The sequence below is a fragment of the Trichechus manatus genome, unplaced genomic scaffold (assembly GCF_000243295.1).
Source record: "Trichechus manatus latirostris isolate Lorelei unplaced genomic scaffold, TriManLat1.0 scaffold00063, whole genome shotgun sequence".
NCBI lineage: Eukaryota > Metazoa > Chordata > Mammalia > Sirenia > Trichechidae > Trichechus > Trichechus manatus.
The window spans coordinates 13,555,377-13,573,378 of record NW_004443999.1 but is presented as its reverse complement, the minus strand read 5'-3'; the positions used below and the strand labels follow the sequence as shown (position 1 = coordinate 13,573,378).

The 18,002-nt window shown below is 38.9% G+C and overlaps 1 protein-coding gene across 1 annotated transcript in view; it reads right to left on the bottom strand.

Moving 5' to 3' along the window:
* Positions 1-7,751: 7,751 nt before the first annotated feature.
* LOC101356226 (ovalbumin) overlaps positions 7,752-18,002 on the bottom strand; it is a 64,224-nt gene continuing 53,973 nt past the window's right edge. Inside the window, exons 5-9 of the mRNA XM_023733946.1 lie at positions 16,617-16,742; positions 15,819-15,936; positions 14,443-14,585; positions 11,882-12,037; positions 7,752-8,147 (exon numbers count right to left, since the gene is read on the bottom strand). Of these exons, the coding sequence (XP_023589714.1) occupies positions 7,752-8,147; positions 11,882-12,037; positions 14,443-14,585; positions 15,819-15,936; positions 16,617-16,742 (939 nt within the window). The remainder of the gene's footprint in view (positions 8,148-11,881; positions 12,038-14,442; positions 14,586-15,818; positions 15,937-16,616; positions 16,743-18,002) is intronic.

Genomic DNA, 18,002 nt, shown 5'->3' with positions numbered 1-18,002 from the left:
TGGCGAGATTTAATCGCATGTACTTTGGACATGTTATCAGGAGGGGCCAGTTCCTGGAGAAGGACACCACGCTTGGTAAAGTAGAGGGTCAGAGAAAAAGAGGAAGACCCTCAACGAGCTGGATTAACACAGTGGCTGCAACAGTGGGCTCAAACATAGCAATGATTGTGAGGATGGCACAGGACCGGGCAGTGTTTCGTTCTGTTATACGTTGGGTCGCTATGAGTCGGGACCGACTCGATGGTACCTAACAGCAATCATAATATATACATCCTTCTTGCTGAGAAGGAATGAATCACAGCATTTCATGAGGATTTAACCTGCAGGCAGGAGGACTGCACCTCTTGTTCGCTAGTTTAGCTTTGGAGGCTTTCGGATACACCTTGTCGATTATTTCAGACTAACTCCCATTTATCTCTAAATGAGCTAAGAGTGGGCTTGGGGTGGGACAAAGTTTCCAGTCAATGACCGGCTTTCTTTTCCTCTCCATTTTTAAAAAAATATTTTATTGTATTTCAGATGAAAGTTTACAGAAATTACGCTCCCATTTAACAATTTTAATACAAATTGTTCCATGCACATCGGTTACAATTTTCACAATGTGTCAGCATTCTCATTATTTCTATTCTGTTTGTTCTGTTTCCATTGATCTAGCTTCCCTTCCACTTCTTGCCTTCTCATCTTTGCTTTTGGGTAAATGTTGACAGTTAAATCTCATGTAGTTGATTGTTTAAGGCAGTACATTATTCCCAGGGGATACTGTTTATTTTATAAGCCAATCTATTATTTGGCTGAAAGGTGACCTCTAGGAGTAGCTTCAGTTTCAAGTTCAAATGGTGTCCCAGGGCAATAGTCTCAGGAGTTCCTCTAGTCTCTACCAGTCCAGTAAGTCTGGCGTTTTTAGGGATTTAAATTTTTTTCTACATTTTTCTCCCATTCTGTCTGGGAACTTCTATTTTGTCTCTGATCAAACAGTGAGTAGTGGTAGCCAGGCATCCTCTAGTTCTTCTGATCTCAGGCTAGAGGAGGTAGTGGTTTGTGTGGGCAACTAGTCCTATGGACTAGTTTCTTCTTTGAGTCTTTGGTTTCGTTCAGTCTCTTTTGCTCCAGATGAATAGAGATCAGTAGTTGTATCTTAGATGGCCACTAACAAGCATTTAAGAGCCCAGATGCTACTCACCAAACTAGGATGTAGAACATTATCTTTATGAACTGTGTTATGCCAGTTGACTGAGTTATCCCACAAGACTATGGTCCTAAGCCCTTTAACCCAGTAAACCAATTCTGTGAGGTGTTTGGATATATCTAGAAAGTCTCCGTAGCTGTGCTTCCTGTGTGCTTTGTTTTATATATATATATATATATATAAATTATATATATATTTATATATATGTTTATATTTATATATATGTTATATTTATTTATTGTTATATATATATGTTATATATTTATATATATGCAGCACATACAAACATGTATGTACATATGCCTACAGATCTGCCAGTACATGCACACATATGTACTCACATATGCCTTCATATACACATAAATGCATCCATATCTACCTACGTAACCATATACACATTTTTGGTTGTTATTACTGTTGTTGCAAAATTGTATATGTTACAGCATTCACCAAAATTGTACCTTTTTCTTGTATACTTCTTAGTGTCCTTATTTACCTTGGTCAAGTTGTGCAGCCTTCACACATATTTGGTATTCTTTCCTATCACTAAAAATAACAGTGCCTACAATCTAGAAGGTGACTCCTCTTCTCTCCCTCTCCCATCCCTGGTAACCATCAAAGAACATTGCTTTCTGTGTATATATCTATTCTTGACTTTTTATAATAGTGAGATATTTGTCCTTTTGTGATTGACTTATCTCATTTAGCGTAATGTCCTCCAGATTCATCCATGTTCTAAGATGTTTCACAGACTTCTCATTATTCTTCATAGTTGCATAGTATTCCATTGTATGTATGTACCATAATATATTTATACATTCATCCATTGATGGGCACTTAGGTTGTTTCCATCTTTTTGCTATTGTGAACATGAACATAGGTGTACATATGTTTCTTCGTGTCACTGCTCTTATATCTCCTGGATATATACCTAGGAGTGGGATTGTTAGCTCATAAGTCATTTCTATTTCTAGCTTTTTGATGAAGTGCCATACTGTTTTCCATAGTGGTTGTACCATTTTAAAATCCCACCAGCAGTGTATAAGAGCTCTAATCTCCCCTACAGCTTTGCCAGCATTTGCTGTTCTCTGTTTTTTTGGTATCAGTGCCATTTTTGCAAGGGTTATAGATTCTTATTTACGGATTCTACTAGAGACTGTTGCAAAAAAGATCTACATCTATAATAAACTATCTAGGATCCAGGAATTATCTCTGAAGTCTTCAGTATTCTCAAGGAAATATTATTGCTGTTTCAAACGTCTTTCCTCACTTTACTAACTAGCGCCTTAGTAACTCACATAGAGTTATAACTTAATGAAAAGAACATTGTAACTTAAAAATCCCTGGTTAGTTTGGAAATCAAAGCCATATGCTCTAGGTTGTGTCTTTACAATGGTGAGAAATAGTGCCACTCGCCATGAAGACCTAAACCACTGCAGGAAGTACCTTCAACCCCTCAGAGCAGCTGGACAAATTCAAGGCATTTGCCTCACTTCCCCCTTCTTGTTCTATTTCTTCTGTGTTTCTTCATAGATAAAAATCCTTACCCAATTTGAGAAATACTAGTGCCAGCATCTGACGTAAGCAAATTCTGACCCAGATAAAATTGCTAATTAAAACTGGAAGCAAATCTTCTTTTTGTTTTAATAATTATTGTCATTACTGCTTGCTCGATTGGTTTTGTTGTCTATATTAAAAATGCTTATCAGTATGGAGATAGAGAGTGTTGCATGTGTTGTGAAAATTCTATAGAACAGTCACGGAAGTGGAGGGATGGTTCTTTTCTAGAAAATTCTATGTTTCAATAGGGAAAATCTGAGAATGCACAAGTTGCTGTCCACTGCTTTTATGGTTCTTTAGAAACAATTAATTCCTAAATAAAATACTTGCTTCCAGACAACAACTTACAAAAACATTTAAATTTTACTTCTCAGATAATATCTGGCTTTCTACTTTGAAGCATATTATTCTCCATATAGAAATGTATGATTTCTACTCTGAAATTTTAATTATTCCCATAAAATTAATCACAAGTGTTCACTCCTGACTCTTTGGCCATCTAGGGCACTTGATCCAAGATAGCTCCAGCTGAAGCTTTTTCAAATGTTCAACCTAATGATTTATTCATAATTTTGGCAGATTTTCTCTCCTCACTCTTTTTTCTCAATTTTTAAATGTTAAGATCTAAGAGACTGATTCATAAGTCATTTCATTTCAAATTTTATCTTTCATCTTATGCCAAAGCTTTCTTAAACCAGAGACACCGTGATTCAGCACAAATCTGTCAGAACAGGTCTGCAAGTGGAAGAACAGCCCTCAGGAAGTCTCTCCGCATCCGTGCTGGAGGAAGGCTGTGTGAGGGGGCTGAAGATCACTTGTGCAATGAAGTCTTCTTGTTGCTTTGTTGGAGGCTGAGACTCTAGGGTGGCACCATTTTCCTACACATGCTCAACCAACTCATGTTGGTTGACTGACTGGCTTCCTGACTAACTTCATTAGTACCCACTGGCTTATGATTAGCTTCACTAGTACTCTCAGAGATTCACGTACACATCAAAGTGTAGCTACGCATTAGGAGAGCAAGTAAGCTAGAGACAACATGAGACATGTAAAAAGGGAAATGCTGGTGAATACAAACGAAATAGTTGTATTAAATATGAAATAAGGGATTTCTTTGAACCAAAGGCATGGAGGTTATTCAACTCTGTGGTCACTTTTGCCTGTCACTATGTGTATTCTACATACATCCCAGTCTTTTAAAATATATCTTCTTTATATGAAGTCAAGGCACTTTTCATAAATCCATGCTATCTACAAGTCATTGTTAGTTTAGAAACAAAAATCATCTATCTTTAAAAGTCTATGTTGGTTGGAGGTAATTTGAAATGCTATTTAGCTTTCCAAATTCTCTTTATTGGCTTTTTTAATGGTTGATTTTTTTGGTGTACTCTTTTCCCTTTTACATGACTCTCTCTCTTACATTTTTTATGGATGGATTTTTTTCTTCTGTTTTAATTTGACTTGTCGTGGTTAAACCAAAAACCAAACCAAACCCATTGCCGTCAAGTCGATTCCCCCTCATAACGACCCTATAGGGCAGAACAGAACGCCCCATAGGGTTTCTGAGGAGCAGCTGGTGGATTCGAACTGCCAACCTTTTGGTTAACAGCCATAGTTCTCCATAGCTCTTAACCACTGCTCCACCAGGGCTCCTTGTCCTGATTAAACAGTCGGAATTCATAATATTCTGTTTACTGTTTCAGTCTTTTGGCGTTAAGAAATTTAGTGTATTCACAGGTGGTGGCTAGTTTATGTGATTCTTGGTGTGTCCAATACGCAGCATTTTTATATATACCTGTTTTCAGGAAGTAGAAACTGCAATCTAATTTTGCATTGTGTCTTCTTCTATCAAATGGATCCTATGCTGTTTAAATAAAGTGTATTAACCAAAGATGTCAGATGATTTATATATTTAGCAGAGATTTTATGATTAAAGTTAAATTCTAACACATTACAGTGGAAAGAAAAATTTCTTACTCCTGCATAATATTTGGCATCATTGAGTATCATTGAGTAATATTTCAGTTTGGGGAGTAAACCCATAAGGGAATTGATATTCTAGGAGACCCAGAACAATTTATCTTTCCCTGAAGGAGAAGCAGAAACAAACAGAGTAAGGGAATGAAAGCGAAGGAGTAGGGACTGCAGAAAAATGGAATGAGGCGAAGAGGGCTGAGGTGAGGCAGAGCGTGGAAGAAGTAGAGGAACGTGAGGAATAAAAACATAAGTGTAGAATACAGAAAAATTATAAGCCCACACTTACATAAAAATGCAAGTCTCGGGACAAAAAGTCAAAACAGTTTGGATTTTAGAAGAGAAAAAATGCTAATGAACACAGCACCTGATCAGATAATTGTTGACAAAACTTAGTGTAGAATTTAGAGAAAGGATCATCAGTGAACTCATTTGGGGACAAATCCATGTATTTAATGAATTCATTTATGAAAGAAATTCTAAAATTATTCAAATATCTCTACTTTTTATCAATAACAATTGTTTTTCATGAATAGAACCAAAGGCACCACATAAAAAGTCACGGCCCAAGTAAGTAAGCTTCCTGAGAACACCGAGATGTCTACTGGGAAGACCCAAGGCTGGCTCTCCATGACCAAAAACGTTCCCTTCAACAGAGCTGGCTGTCATACCCTCCAGAGCATGTCCCGGCAATGAAGAGCTTGGGTGAGGGGTACCTTCTTGCCTAAGTGTGTCATTTCCAATAGTATTTAGTTCTTGGGGTCTGTTTATTCTTTTTCTTTTTTTTTTTTTTTCGCTTGTATGTTTTATTTACATTAGAGAGAAATGGTTTAGTACTCAGCCTCTGTGTTTTCTAAATGAACTAACCGTTAGACACTCAGAATTTTATTTTTGTAGGAAATCACATGAATCCCGTATTTCCCAATAACCCCCCACCCAAAAAAAAAAAAAAATCCGTTGCCATCGTTGACTCCAACTCCTAGTGACCCTATAGGACAGAGTAGAACTGCTGTATAGGGTTTCCAAGGCTGTAATCTTTAAGGGAAGCAGACTGCCACATCTTTTTCCCATGGAGAGGCTAGTGGGTTCAAACCACCACCATTTCGGTTAGCAGCTGAGCGCTTAACAAATGTGCCGCCAGGGCTCATTCTTCCCAACAACATTTTTCTTTTTATTTCCCTGCAGAGCTGATCAGGGACATGGATATAATTTTTTTTTTAAAAAATCCCCCAGAATTAAAACAAGAATATTCAAAATTTGAAATGTTTCAACATATTGTATACTTTCCCCTTGCCCACCCCCCGCTCTCTCCCTTCCTTTTTTTTTTTAAATTTCCTTACCTTGACTGGTATTTATTGTCTTATTGTACCTCTTTGGCTGCTTCTAGAAGTACTTCATTTGGAAACCATAGTGACTCAGATGTCAACTTAGACAGTGGAAGGTATTTACAACAAATTATGGGGTTGTGTTATTAGGGTGTATCAAGTTGCCTATATAGCACAGGGCGGGCAAAGTAACTCAATACAAAATACTCTAGGCAACTAGTAGATGTTTAATAGTACAATATTACTAATATTCCCTGTGTAAAACTAAAACCCATTGCTGTTGAGTCAATTGCAAAACTCACAGTGACCTTATAGGACAAAGTAGAACTGCCCCATAAGGTTTCCAAAGAGTGGCTGGTGGATTCAAACTGCTGATCTTTTGGTTAGCAGCCTTAGCTCTTAACCACTGTGCCACCAGGGCTCCAATCCCATATAGATGGATCTTGTTGTTCTTAGGTGCAGTTGAGTCGATTTTCAGCTCGCGTAGGCAGAGTAGAACTGCCCCACAGGGTTTTCTTGGCTGTAATCTTTACAGAAGCAGATTGCCAAGTTTTCCTTCCATGGTGTCGCTGAGTGGGTTCGAACTGCTAACCTTTCAGTTAGCAGCTGAGCACTTTACAGTTGCATAACTAGGACTCCTTCAGCTTAGCTCTGCTGACTCCAAATCCAGGACTCTTTTTGTCCTGTTCCACTGTGACGCTGGCCAGGGACTGAGGTGTCTCGAAAGATTCCCCTGGAGGGGAATCCTAAGACTATGGGCACCTGGGGGCCGGGAGAAAGCAGAGCTTGAGGGTGAGAAAGTGAGACTAAGAAGTGGCCAGAGGCAGAGAGAAAGGAAATGAACATGAAATAAAACTCTGTTTGCCTATTAAATGTGTTCAGATATGAAACTTCTTTGAAAGTGTTCTACAAATGTTACTTCTAAGCTATGCCTGGTCCTAGAAGAGAGAAAGGAGGATTACAACTCTCTTCTTTTTCTCTCTGCGTCATCATCTATCACAGGGGCCCTGGCTGAGTCTCAGAACACACTTGTGAGTAGGGCAGGGTTAGGGCGTGGCTAAGAGTTGGGGTTTTGTATCAAACCTTCCAAGTTTGAAAATCCAGTCTGTTACTTGCCACTTGTGTGTTCTTGGGTAAATTCCTAAACCTAAGTCTCAGTTTCCTGTCTTTAAAATGGAGACAATAATAATCGCTGCCTCTCAGGGTTTGGGTGAGAATTAAATAAGGTCATCTACGTGACGTGCTTAGCAGAGTACCTGGAACATACCATACACCCAGTGAGGGTTAGCTCCTCTTCCTAATATCATTAGTTCAGCTGCAGGTGAGATAAACAACGTTTGGATAACTAGCTTGGTAACCTAATCATGCCGAATAATATTGTTTCCATGGAAAAAAGGCATTCTGAATTTTAACAACCTATCAATGAGGTTCTGGATAAGGTATAAGAAAGAAGTGGTGTTGGTCTTAATTCTTTAGTGAATACAGTTAATGGCATGCTATAACTTGCTTAACCAATGTAAACAGAACCACAGAGAGATGGGATGGACATTCCACATGGTAAAGATGAAAGAATACTATTGGTAAAAATCATAGTTTATCCCTTTAGCTGTACCTATACTGTGAGAATTCTACAAATTGTGTTAATTCTAAAATCCAGCCATTTTGAAGAATTAGAAAGTGAGTTGAGTATAAATTTGTTCCCTTTCTTAAGGGTTGAATACTGTGCCATAAAAAAGAATTGTCTGTGTTTTCTTCCATAGGATAAAGAAGAGGAAAGGACGATCCACCTGGAAGATTTCGGGATTTTCCACTTGGCCTGTTGAGTTGTTAAGTGCTAACATGGAATCACCTTCAGTAACCTCTAGAACGGCCTTCTGGATTATCTTGGAGACTACGAGGCCTCTTCCTGCACTTATGCCAGAAAAGTTAGCCACTGAGGGGTCCAAGATATCAGTCATTCCCAAGGCCGCCAATGTGGAAGTGAGGTCTTCCTGGCACTTGTCCAGCCTGAGCCGGGGCAGGCGCAGATCCACAGCAGTGTCTTGTATGTTGGGTGAGCTGACCCAGGTTTTCAGTTTCTCATAAGTGATTTCTCTGGTGACCTATGAAAAGAAAGCAGGAAGGAAAATGAAAACGAATAAAGTATACCAAAATGGGAAATATTCTAAGGGCCGTAGGTGAGGCTATGAATAAGTAAAGTGACATCTCACTGCCATTTGGGAAAGAAGATTCTAAGCGCTGTACCTAAAGCATCAGAGAAAGTGGGGAAAATGCAATGCCTGCAAGAATCAAAGCCAGGAGCATGGAGCCCTGGAGTCCAAGAGTCACTTGCAAAAAAAAAAAAAACCACCTTGGGGAATTTCTATTTTTCTTCCTTTTATGGTGCCTCTATAAATTGTACAACTTTTGTATTATAACCGTACTCTTTGTATAAGTGCCTACCCTTTTCTGTTGGCCACATTAAAAGATATCTCTGGAACCTGAGATCCTCCAACTCTAACAACATGAATTAAATTCTACGTGGAGTAAAATAATTTTCTACTGCAACTCAACCCAAAATTCTCATTAGTCAGATATTCATAGAGACCGCATTTCTATGAACATTTCTAGATCATTGTCGTGGTTGTTAGCTGCCCTTGAGTCAGCTCTGACTCATGGTGAGCCCCTGAACAACAGAACGAAACATTGCCCGGTCCTGTGCCATCTTCATGGTCATTGACATGTTTGAGTCTGTTGTTGCGGCTATTGTGAGTGCCTGCCAACCTAGAGGGCTCATCTTCTAGCACTATATCAGACAATATATGTAGTGATCCATAAGGCTAATTTTTGATCCATTCATTGTGATTCATTGGCTAATTTTTGAAAGTAGATCACCAGGCCTTTCCTCCTGGTCTGTCTTTGTTTGGAAGCTCCACTGGAACCTGTCCACCATGGGTGATCCTGCTGGTATTTGAAATACAGGTGGCATAGCTTTCAGCATCATAGCAACATGCACACCATCACAGTACCACAAACTGACAGACAGGTGATGGTTTCTAGATCATTAGAATCAAATAATGTTCAATTTGATAGACACCTTGGAAGACTCTTTCCTGCAGTATTTGAGACACCCATGCAGCATTTTCCTGAGATGTTCTTATGCCAGTAACCACTTCATTATGAAACAGTCTGGATCCCTGGTCGCACAGCTCAGCTTGCAAGAAAGGCCTGTCCCACGCTAAGCAGAAATCTGCTTCCCTGTAATTTCTACCTATTAGTTTTAGTTCTCAGAGCTCTGGGGGTGCAATGGTTAAGCACTTGGCTGTTAACTGAAAGGTCAGCAGTTCGAACCCACCCAACAACACTTTGGGAGAAAAAATCTGCTGCTCTGCTCCCATAAATATTACAGCCTAGGAAAGCCTAGTTCTAGTCTGTCACATAGGGTTGCTATGAGTCAGAACTGACTCGATGGCACACAACAACGACAGCAGTTTTAGTTCTCAGTCTGGGAGCCATGCAAAATTAGTCCATTCCTTCTTTCATATGGCAACCAAATATTTTAGTAAAATCAGCATACTCCTGAAGTCACCTCCCTTTTCCTCATCCATTTCCCACACCACATCTTTTTTGGCTTCTCCTCATTCCAGTTGTCCTCCAGTTGCAGGGACTTAATGTAGATTATTTTGGGGACAGAATCTATGGGGAGGCAGGCATCCCAGACACCAACCATGCAACCTCACCTCAAGGAAAAGAAATCATTTCTTGTGGGGTTGACATTCACCATATACCAATGAGTAACCACCTTCAACTCGTCATCATTTAAGAAACCTGGGATGACTGTCCCCCATCCACAGCGGTGAATTAATGTTAAGCATTCTAACAGGAGAAAGTTAGGTGGCTATGAAGATCTAGACTCCTTTCCCCAACTCTTTCCTCATTAAGATCATTATATCAAACTGTAAATGCACTTCAGAGTTTTCCTATTTTTCAGAGCTCTTAATATTTTTTTAAATGTCACATTTTTATAACCCAGGTCAAGTCTATTAAAATTCAGCCACAAAGTGTTGATACCATAACTATGTACATTGTGTTAGATGGATGACATTTCATTGATTTTTCATAAGATCATAAAATTTAAGAGCTATAAAGAACCCTAGAAATCATTTACTTTGCCCCCCATTCAAGCCCTTCATTGTATGGATAAAATAACTGAGGTCTGGAGAGGCTGAATGACTGACCCTTTGTCCTACAGTGAGTCTGTAGCAAAATCATGGCTAAGTTGCAATTGCGGCAAATTGTGGTTTAATTCTAATTCTGTCACCCACCCATCCAGTGTTTTTTACACTGTTTAAGCCATGGAAAGGAGCCTTGGTGGCATGATGGTTAAGCGCTCAGGTGGTAACCGAAAAGTCGGGGGTTCAAATCCACAGCCGCTCCACAGGAGAAAGACCTGGTGATCTGCCTAGGAAACCCTATGGGGCAGTTCTACTCTGTCATATAAGGTCGCCATGAGTCGAAATTGACTCAATGGCACACAACAATAGTCATGGAAAAGGAAGGTAATAATATTAATGATAATAATAAATAACGTTAACAATTATTAATTAGCAATTATAACTCAAATCTCACTTTTATCCGAAAGGTTTTCTCTAATCATCCTTCTAAAACAGATGTGCCCCAAGCCTGTCACTCTCTACCTCATTTCCATCTTTTATTTTTCTTCATAGCATATAAAAATCATATTATTTCTACCTTGGTTTATTTGTACGTGTATATACATGCATATAAGAGCTGAGATTTTGATTTTAAGCCACGGCCTTGGTGAATGTGAGCAGGTATTTTAACACCAAGCCTGGAGTGGGCTGAGAAGCCAGAGAACGGGGTCCAATGATACTACAGACACTAATTTGCTACGAAATCTTGAGTAAATAATAAACTGGCTTAGTCTCCCGGTTTCTTCCAGGACAAATGGGCAACTAGTGCCTGTCTAGCTGGCCTCACAAGACGAGCAAGGATCCTTGCAAGCAAGGATGAAGGAAGGATGAGGGAGGATGAGGAGTCCTCAGCAGGAGAGAAGCAGGGGGGAGTGGTGCTGAACTCCAGGCAAGTATTAAAAAAAAAAAAAAAGATAAATGGAGGAAATACAGGAATTTGAAGAAAGCGGCTGAGAAATTGTTAGACCCATTGCAATGCCAAGAGCAAGAACACACAGTGGAACAAGAGGGTCCATGGGACTCAGAGGAAAGTACCAGAGAAACAGGAAGGAAAAAAAAAAAGAGGCAGCATTGAGTCTGCATGTTTTGGCCTTGGGTGTTGGTGGAAATAGATTTAGTTGATTGGCGGCAGGTCTGAGAGAGATGTCAAGGTGTAGTATATTAAAAAAAAAAAAAATGCATGGAAAACAAACAAAAATCCTGTGAGGACCGAAAGAGAAAATGCATGTGACTATGTTTTAAAAACCTAAAACTTTTACAGTTACAAGCAATATGCCTTAAGTGTGTTGGTGTTTACTGGCGTTTGCCGTGGAGGATCTGCTTTTTTTTTTTTTAAACAGACATAACACTACCTGAAGTAGTATAAACAAAAAGTAACCAGTTGCCATGGAGTCAATTCCAAGTCATGGCAACCCCATGTGTTTCCAGAAGTAAATGGCCAGGGCTTTCTTCTGAGGTGCCTGTAGGTGGGCTCAAACCTCCAACCTTTAGGTTAGCAGCTGACCACATTAACTGTTTGCACCACCCAGGGACTCCCAGGTGTGTAAGCCGTTCCCGTTAAATCCTTAGGCTTTCTGCATGTGTAATTCTCAAGCACAGAGCCTTTGTCTCGTGCCTGTGATTGCAAAAGCTCAGCATTTTACCTGTCCCAGGCCCAGGTTCTCTCTGGGTAGGATGATGACCATACTCAGGTAACCGTCTACGTCGGGCACCTCCAGGACCTGCACCCGAGGCTCCTTTATGGAGCCCAGCTTGAAGCGACCCTGCAGCTGCATCATCTGCACGGGTTTGCTATGTAACTGCAAAGAAAAAATAGTGAGTAACAAGGCCAGTCTTTTTTTTTTTTTCATTTAAGACATAGAAAATCCACATTTATATCCCTCCTCCAAAATCATCCACACGAGATGACAAAAAATTCATCTTTCCACAGAAATGTCAATGATCATTAATGATCATTTAAAGAGGGTGAAAGCCTAAAGAAAGTAGCCAAAACACCCCAAAACCAAACCCATTGCCGTTGAGTCAATTACAACTCATAGCAACCGTATAGGACAAAGTAGAACTGCTCCGTACGGTTTCCAGGCTGTAATCTTTACAGAAGCAGACCGCCACATCTTTGTCCCACAGAGCAGCTGGTGAGTTGTTGAGTTCAAACCACTGACCTTTCAATTAGCAGCCAAGCCCTTTAACCACTGAGCCACCAGGGCTTCTTTAAGAAAGTAGCTACTGTAGTACAAAATGTTTAATTCTCCCCATGGATTAATTTTATTCAGTGTACATTTTTGATGCCCCCAAACAAGTTACCATTGAGTCAACTCCTACTCATGGTAACCACATGTGTGTCAGAGTAGAACTGTGCTCCATAGGGTTTCCAATGGTTGCTTTTTCAGAAGTAGATCACCAGGCCTTTCCTCAGAAGTGCTTCTGGATAGACTCCAACAGCAAACCTTTGGGTTAGCAGCAAGCACGTTAACAGTTTGGGCCACCTAGGGATTTTGATGCTCAGAACTAGTTAATTCACTCCAGTGGGCTGAGAGATACACACACCATAAGATCTTATCAGGATAACCATTGTTAAAGGTCAAATCGGTCCTTTCAAGAATATAATTAGAAATCTCTGCAGCTCAAGTAAAATCTGATTTGCAGCATTGAACCGATTCTGGTCATTTTTGGAGTTACAAGATAGCTAAAGATGTAACAAAATGCTCTGTGGGTTCCGTATAATGAGGCCAATTTATGGAAATTTAGTTACGACCATACCATATTTTTGCTTTGCTCTTTGAAATGCTAATTAATAGGTTAAGGATGCCTGTAACAGAGGCCTTCATTGTGTGTATAGACCAATGGACCAGATTTTACTGTGAAATAACAGATTCTGTTTTGTTAACCATTCAGCAAAATCTATTTGCTTTGGAGAGTGCTTACTCCTTTAGATATTTCTCTGTAAATCCTGCTAAAACATTCCCTCCATCTTACATATCCTGGGGTTCCCCAACCAGGCTAATCCTTGGAAGGACTTAGAGGACCTATTTAAAAATAGATATGCTCAAGCCCTTCTTATAAATCAGAATATCCTGAAAGGTGGCTCTGGAATCCACATTTTTGAAAAAACCCACACACACATACATATATATATAATTTCACTATTTTTTATGACCTCAAAATCTGATGGCAATATTCCTTGGAAAGATATTATTACATACTTCCAGATATGACTAATGTTTTTGGCTGAAGGATTACATTTCTCCTTAAAGTTATTTGGTATTTATTTTACGTAGAAAGTATTTATTCAGAAATATAAACTTTCTGCTGCTTTTACAGTTGGCCACAACAAATTTTAAATTTACCTATAATTTCAAGTATTTCTTGGTGGGCTAGAGAAAATATATTTGACAGCATAGGGACTTATGATAACATATACAGATCCATTATTTCTTACTTAAACAATGTATCTTATTTTGGCTGCAACCTGATTTTTAGGACACTTTGGGGGCACTAAGAAAAGAAGTTGGGAAGACTGTGGTTAGTGGAAGGGTAGCATACCTGGAACCTTTTATTTTGACCGTGAATTTTGTTCATCAGTTTTACTTTGCTTCTTAAAGAGATCATACGCGTTTTACACATGATCTGTCGGTGAGTTCTGTGAATGTCTAATATAGTTCTCCCCTATCACCTGACATCATTTCCAGTTTGCAATAAGTGAATTGCTTAATAAAGGTTTAAGCTTAGCCCTAACCCAGAACCTACTTTAATCCCTTTCAAGGTCTCTATTTTACATAAGTTTTTAATTGTAAAGCTGTACTGCTAAAAATAGCATTTCTATTTTTAAATAGGGTAAATATACTATGCCGGATTTAAAAGAAAACAAAAGTGTTGCAAATCTAGCTCTGCATTTTGTTGAGTGTGTAGGTAGGCTAGTCATTTGGGAATTAATTTGCCTACCTAAAGCCATAAATGGAGCCCTGGAGGCGCGGGATTAAGAGTTTGGCAGCTAACCAAAAGGTCAGCAGTTCGAATTCACCAGCCACTCCCTGGAAACCCTAAGGTGCAGCCCTACTGTGTCCTGTAGGGTCGCTATGAGTGGGAATCAACTCGCTGTCAAAGGGTTTGGTTTTGTTTTGGTTAAAGCTATAAATAACTTATTTTAAGGGTAAAATTTTTGAGGATTCCTTTAAGAGAAAAAGAAATTAAACCATGAGACTACCTCATCCAGCCTGAAAGCCATAGTTCTGGTTTGGTCTTTCTGAAATGCATGTTTCCAGTTCCCTCGGAAGGAGATGACATTGACCAGCACCAACTGATCGGAAGACATGATGTCGTCGGATGATGAGAGGCTCTTGATTTCACCTTTGAGGAGGGAACACAGTAAGGACACACCTTAGAATTGTATAGTCACTTAGTAGCAGCATATCAGAGAACTTTATGATCATCCGTGGAGTAGGAACTATTTTGGCTGCTTTTGCTTCCGTTCTAGATCATTTTTGAGTTGGTATGAGTAATTGACACTTGATATCTTCAGATGAGGCAAAAAGACTTCTGAGCAAAGATGTAAAGCATTCACAATTCTTTATAGATTCACAATGTAAGGTGCAGAAGAAAACGGAGTGAGTGTATAACCCATCTGCTTATTTTATGGCAATGTATAAAATTGATGATAAAATTTTCTTGTTTTATACAGTTAATAAATGTTATACTGTTAATACGTCTTTGCTACTCTACCGTCAATAAAATTACTTCACTAATAATTTGAATTACAGATGGAGGAACAACTCAAATGTAAAAGGAAGGACAATAAAAATCTAGCATATTTGCTTACATGCAGTCTTAGAGTGAGAAAGACCTTCCTCAATAATTCTGGTTACCTGGAAGCTATAGGAGAGAAGATAGTCATATTTGACTGTAAAAATTTAGATTTATTTGACCAGCAATCTTGCTTCTGAGAATCTAGCCCACAGATTGTACCAATACAATATTTTAGTATCGCTTAATAAATTTTGATCTACCTGTACCACAAATTTTTATACAGCTGTTAAAAGAATTAGCTCTCAGCCAGTTGATATTGCAGGATTTCCATGAGTGAGAAATTACTAATTTCATCTGCATCTTCCCCATGAGGCAGGATGGCCTAGCGTTAAGGGCATGGAACCTGGAGCTTGCATTCAGGATCTCCCCCTGTGAGTATGTAACCTTGATCAAGGAATTTAAACTTTCTAGACTTCAGTGTCTTCGTCTGTAAAATGAGGATAATAATAGTACCTACCTCATAATATTTTGAGTGGATGAAATAATAGATGTAAAACACTTAGGCAGTATGTGATGTCGAGTAGGCCCCAGATAAGCATTTGCTATTACTACAATTTTACAGATAGTCTTTTGAGTTAGATATCCTGTTGATGTTAAGAAACCTGATTAATTTAGGTAACTTGATTGATTTACCCAGCTAAGAAGCGGTTTATAGATACTAGTACATTAATCATTAATGTTTCATTTCCTGTGACTCTCCTCCTAGCACTGAAAGAAAGAAGGAAGGAAGAAGCGAAGGAAGGAACGAAGGAACAAAGGAAGTTTTAGGTCTCTCACTTTTTGTCTTGTTTTCAACCCATGAGTTAATTTGCATTCTGGCTTCTTCTATGTTGTTTTTGAAATCCACATTTTCAGGTTTCACTTTGTATAGTTGTTCAATACAGTCTAAATATTTCTATAAAGTAAGAACAGAAAAAGAGGCATAATAAATAAATTATAATTTTAATACACTTAAACCTTCATGGTAGGAATTAAAGGTAAATGGAAGCAGAAATATATAAAATACTGTTATGCAGAAGTCGGCTCAATTTATAAAACTGTATACCTTTTTCATGTTTGAGACAGGTATTTAAGTAAAATGAACAAATTACTAAAGGATGTTATTTTAGTGACAAGGACATTTCTCTTTCTTTTCAGCCTCTGATATTGTACCTTCGACCCATAAGTTAAAAATTAGGATAATCAGTCTTAGGATAATCAATATCCTAAATCTGGAGTCCCAAAACATCAATTCCTTTTTGACTACTGATGTCAAAATCTTGTCAGTGTTGTTGTTTTTAATCATAAAATATGTAAAATTTATGTGTTTTAGGCTTCTGAAACATAACTGAACTTGGTACAAACTAGCATCAGATGTTAGAATCCTAAACCATGTTATAATTTTCTAGATGAAATTAAAAATATATATAATATACTTTCTGTTCTATATATAACATATAACATATGACATATGATATATATATTTTATATGTACTTTATATTTCCCTATAGTTTTGGTAGCACAAACAATGGAAAGACAGGAATGAAAGGCTTCTACCTGCATTACTTGTGGAAACATGTTTTATTTTGACTCACCGGGAGAAACGGATGGGCTGCATCTACAAACATTCCATTTGCCATGTGAACTTGACTGTCACTGGACTTGCTGATTTCAGAGAGTAGGGCTTGGATGTGTGACTGGACTCCTGTATCTTGTCCACACTAAGATGTAGATAAAAAATACTTGAAAATGGGGGAGTGTAGTATCTAGCACCTAGGTATCGACTGAGGATAGATCAGAGGCTCTTCAGTATATAGTCAACAAAATCAGTAACCAGTTTCCCTTGAGTCAATGCCCCATGTGTGTCAGAGTAGAACTGTGCTCCACAGGGTTTCAACAGCTGATTTTTCAGACGTAGATCACCAGGCCTCTCTTCTGAGGCACCTCTGGGAGGACTCAAACCTCCAACCTTTCCGTTAGCGGCAGGACGCATTAAACATTTGCACCACCCAGGGACTCCTCAGTTTGCATTAACTCGTTGCCGTCGAGTTGATTCTGATTTATGGCAACTGTATAGGACAGAGTAGAGCTGCCCCATAAGGTTTCCTAGGCTGTAATCTTTACAGAAGCAGGCTGCCACATCTTTCTTTGCAGAGCAGCTGGTGGGTTCGAACCACTCACCTTTTGGTTAACAGCCGAGTGCTTACCCATTGCACCACCAGTGCTCCTCAATTTGCATTACCTGTTACTGTTGAGTCGATTCTGACTCATAGCGACCCTATAGGACAGGGTAGAACTGCTCCACAGGATTTCCAAGGAGCAGCTGGTGGATTGGAACTGCTGACCTTTTGGTTAGCAGCCAAATGCTTAACCACTGCACCACCAGGGCTCCACTAGTTTGCATTACGACATGTTATTTCAGAAAAAAATAAAATCAAAGACTACTCATTCCACTATTTGTACATATTAGAACTCCTCCCTCTCACCAAAATGGGTAGCCTGGCAATCTGACCACGTGTATGGTCACACTCACAGGTGTACCTGACGACCCGGCACCGCCCCTACCTGAGTCAGGACTTGCTCTGTCTCCTCCACCAGTTGGCCCAGGGCACACATCCTGACAGATTATTCATAGCATAGTTGGCATCAGGAAAAAAAAAATGTTTTATATTTTGTAACATATACAAAATATGTAATAAATTTAGGTAAAAACGTTCAGGTAACAACGTTTGGTCTTATTAACCCTACCATAGTGAATAGTAGGGAAGGCCACATCTGCTGAGAAGTCACAGACTGCCTTAGACAAATGAAGGTATGCATTACCTATTTTCCCTAGAAGTTACCAATATGGAAAAACACTTAATAAAACTCGTAAAGGTAAACATACCTTTATACGGTTACATTTTCCAAAAATGGTATTTGCATGTTTGTGATTAGCGTTCCCATTTTCATCTACTTTTTTTTTCGATTCTCATTAAAAG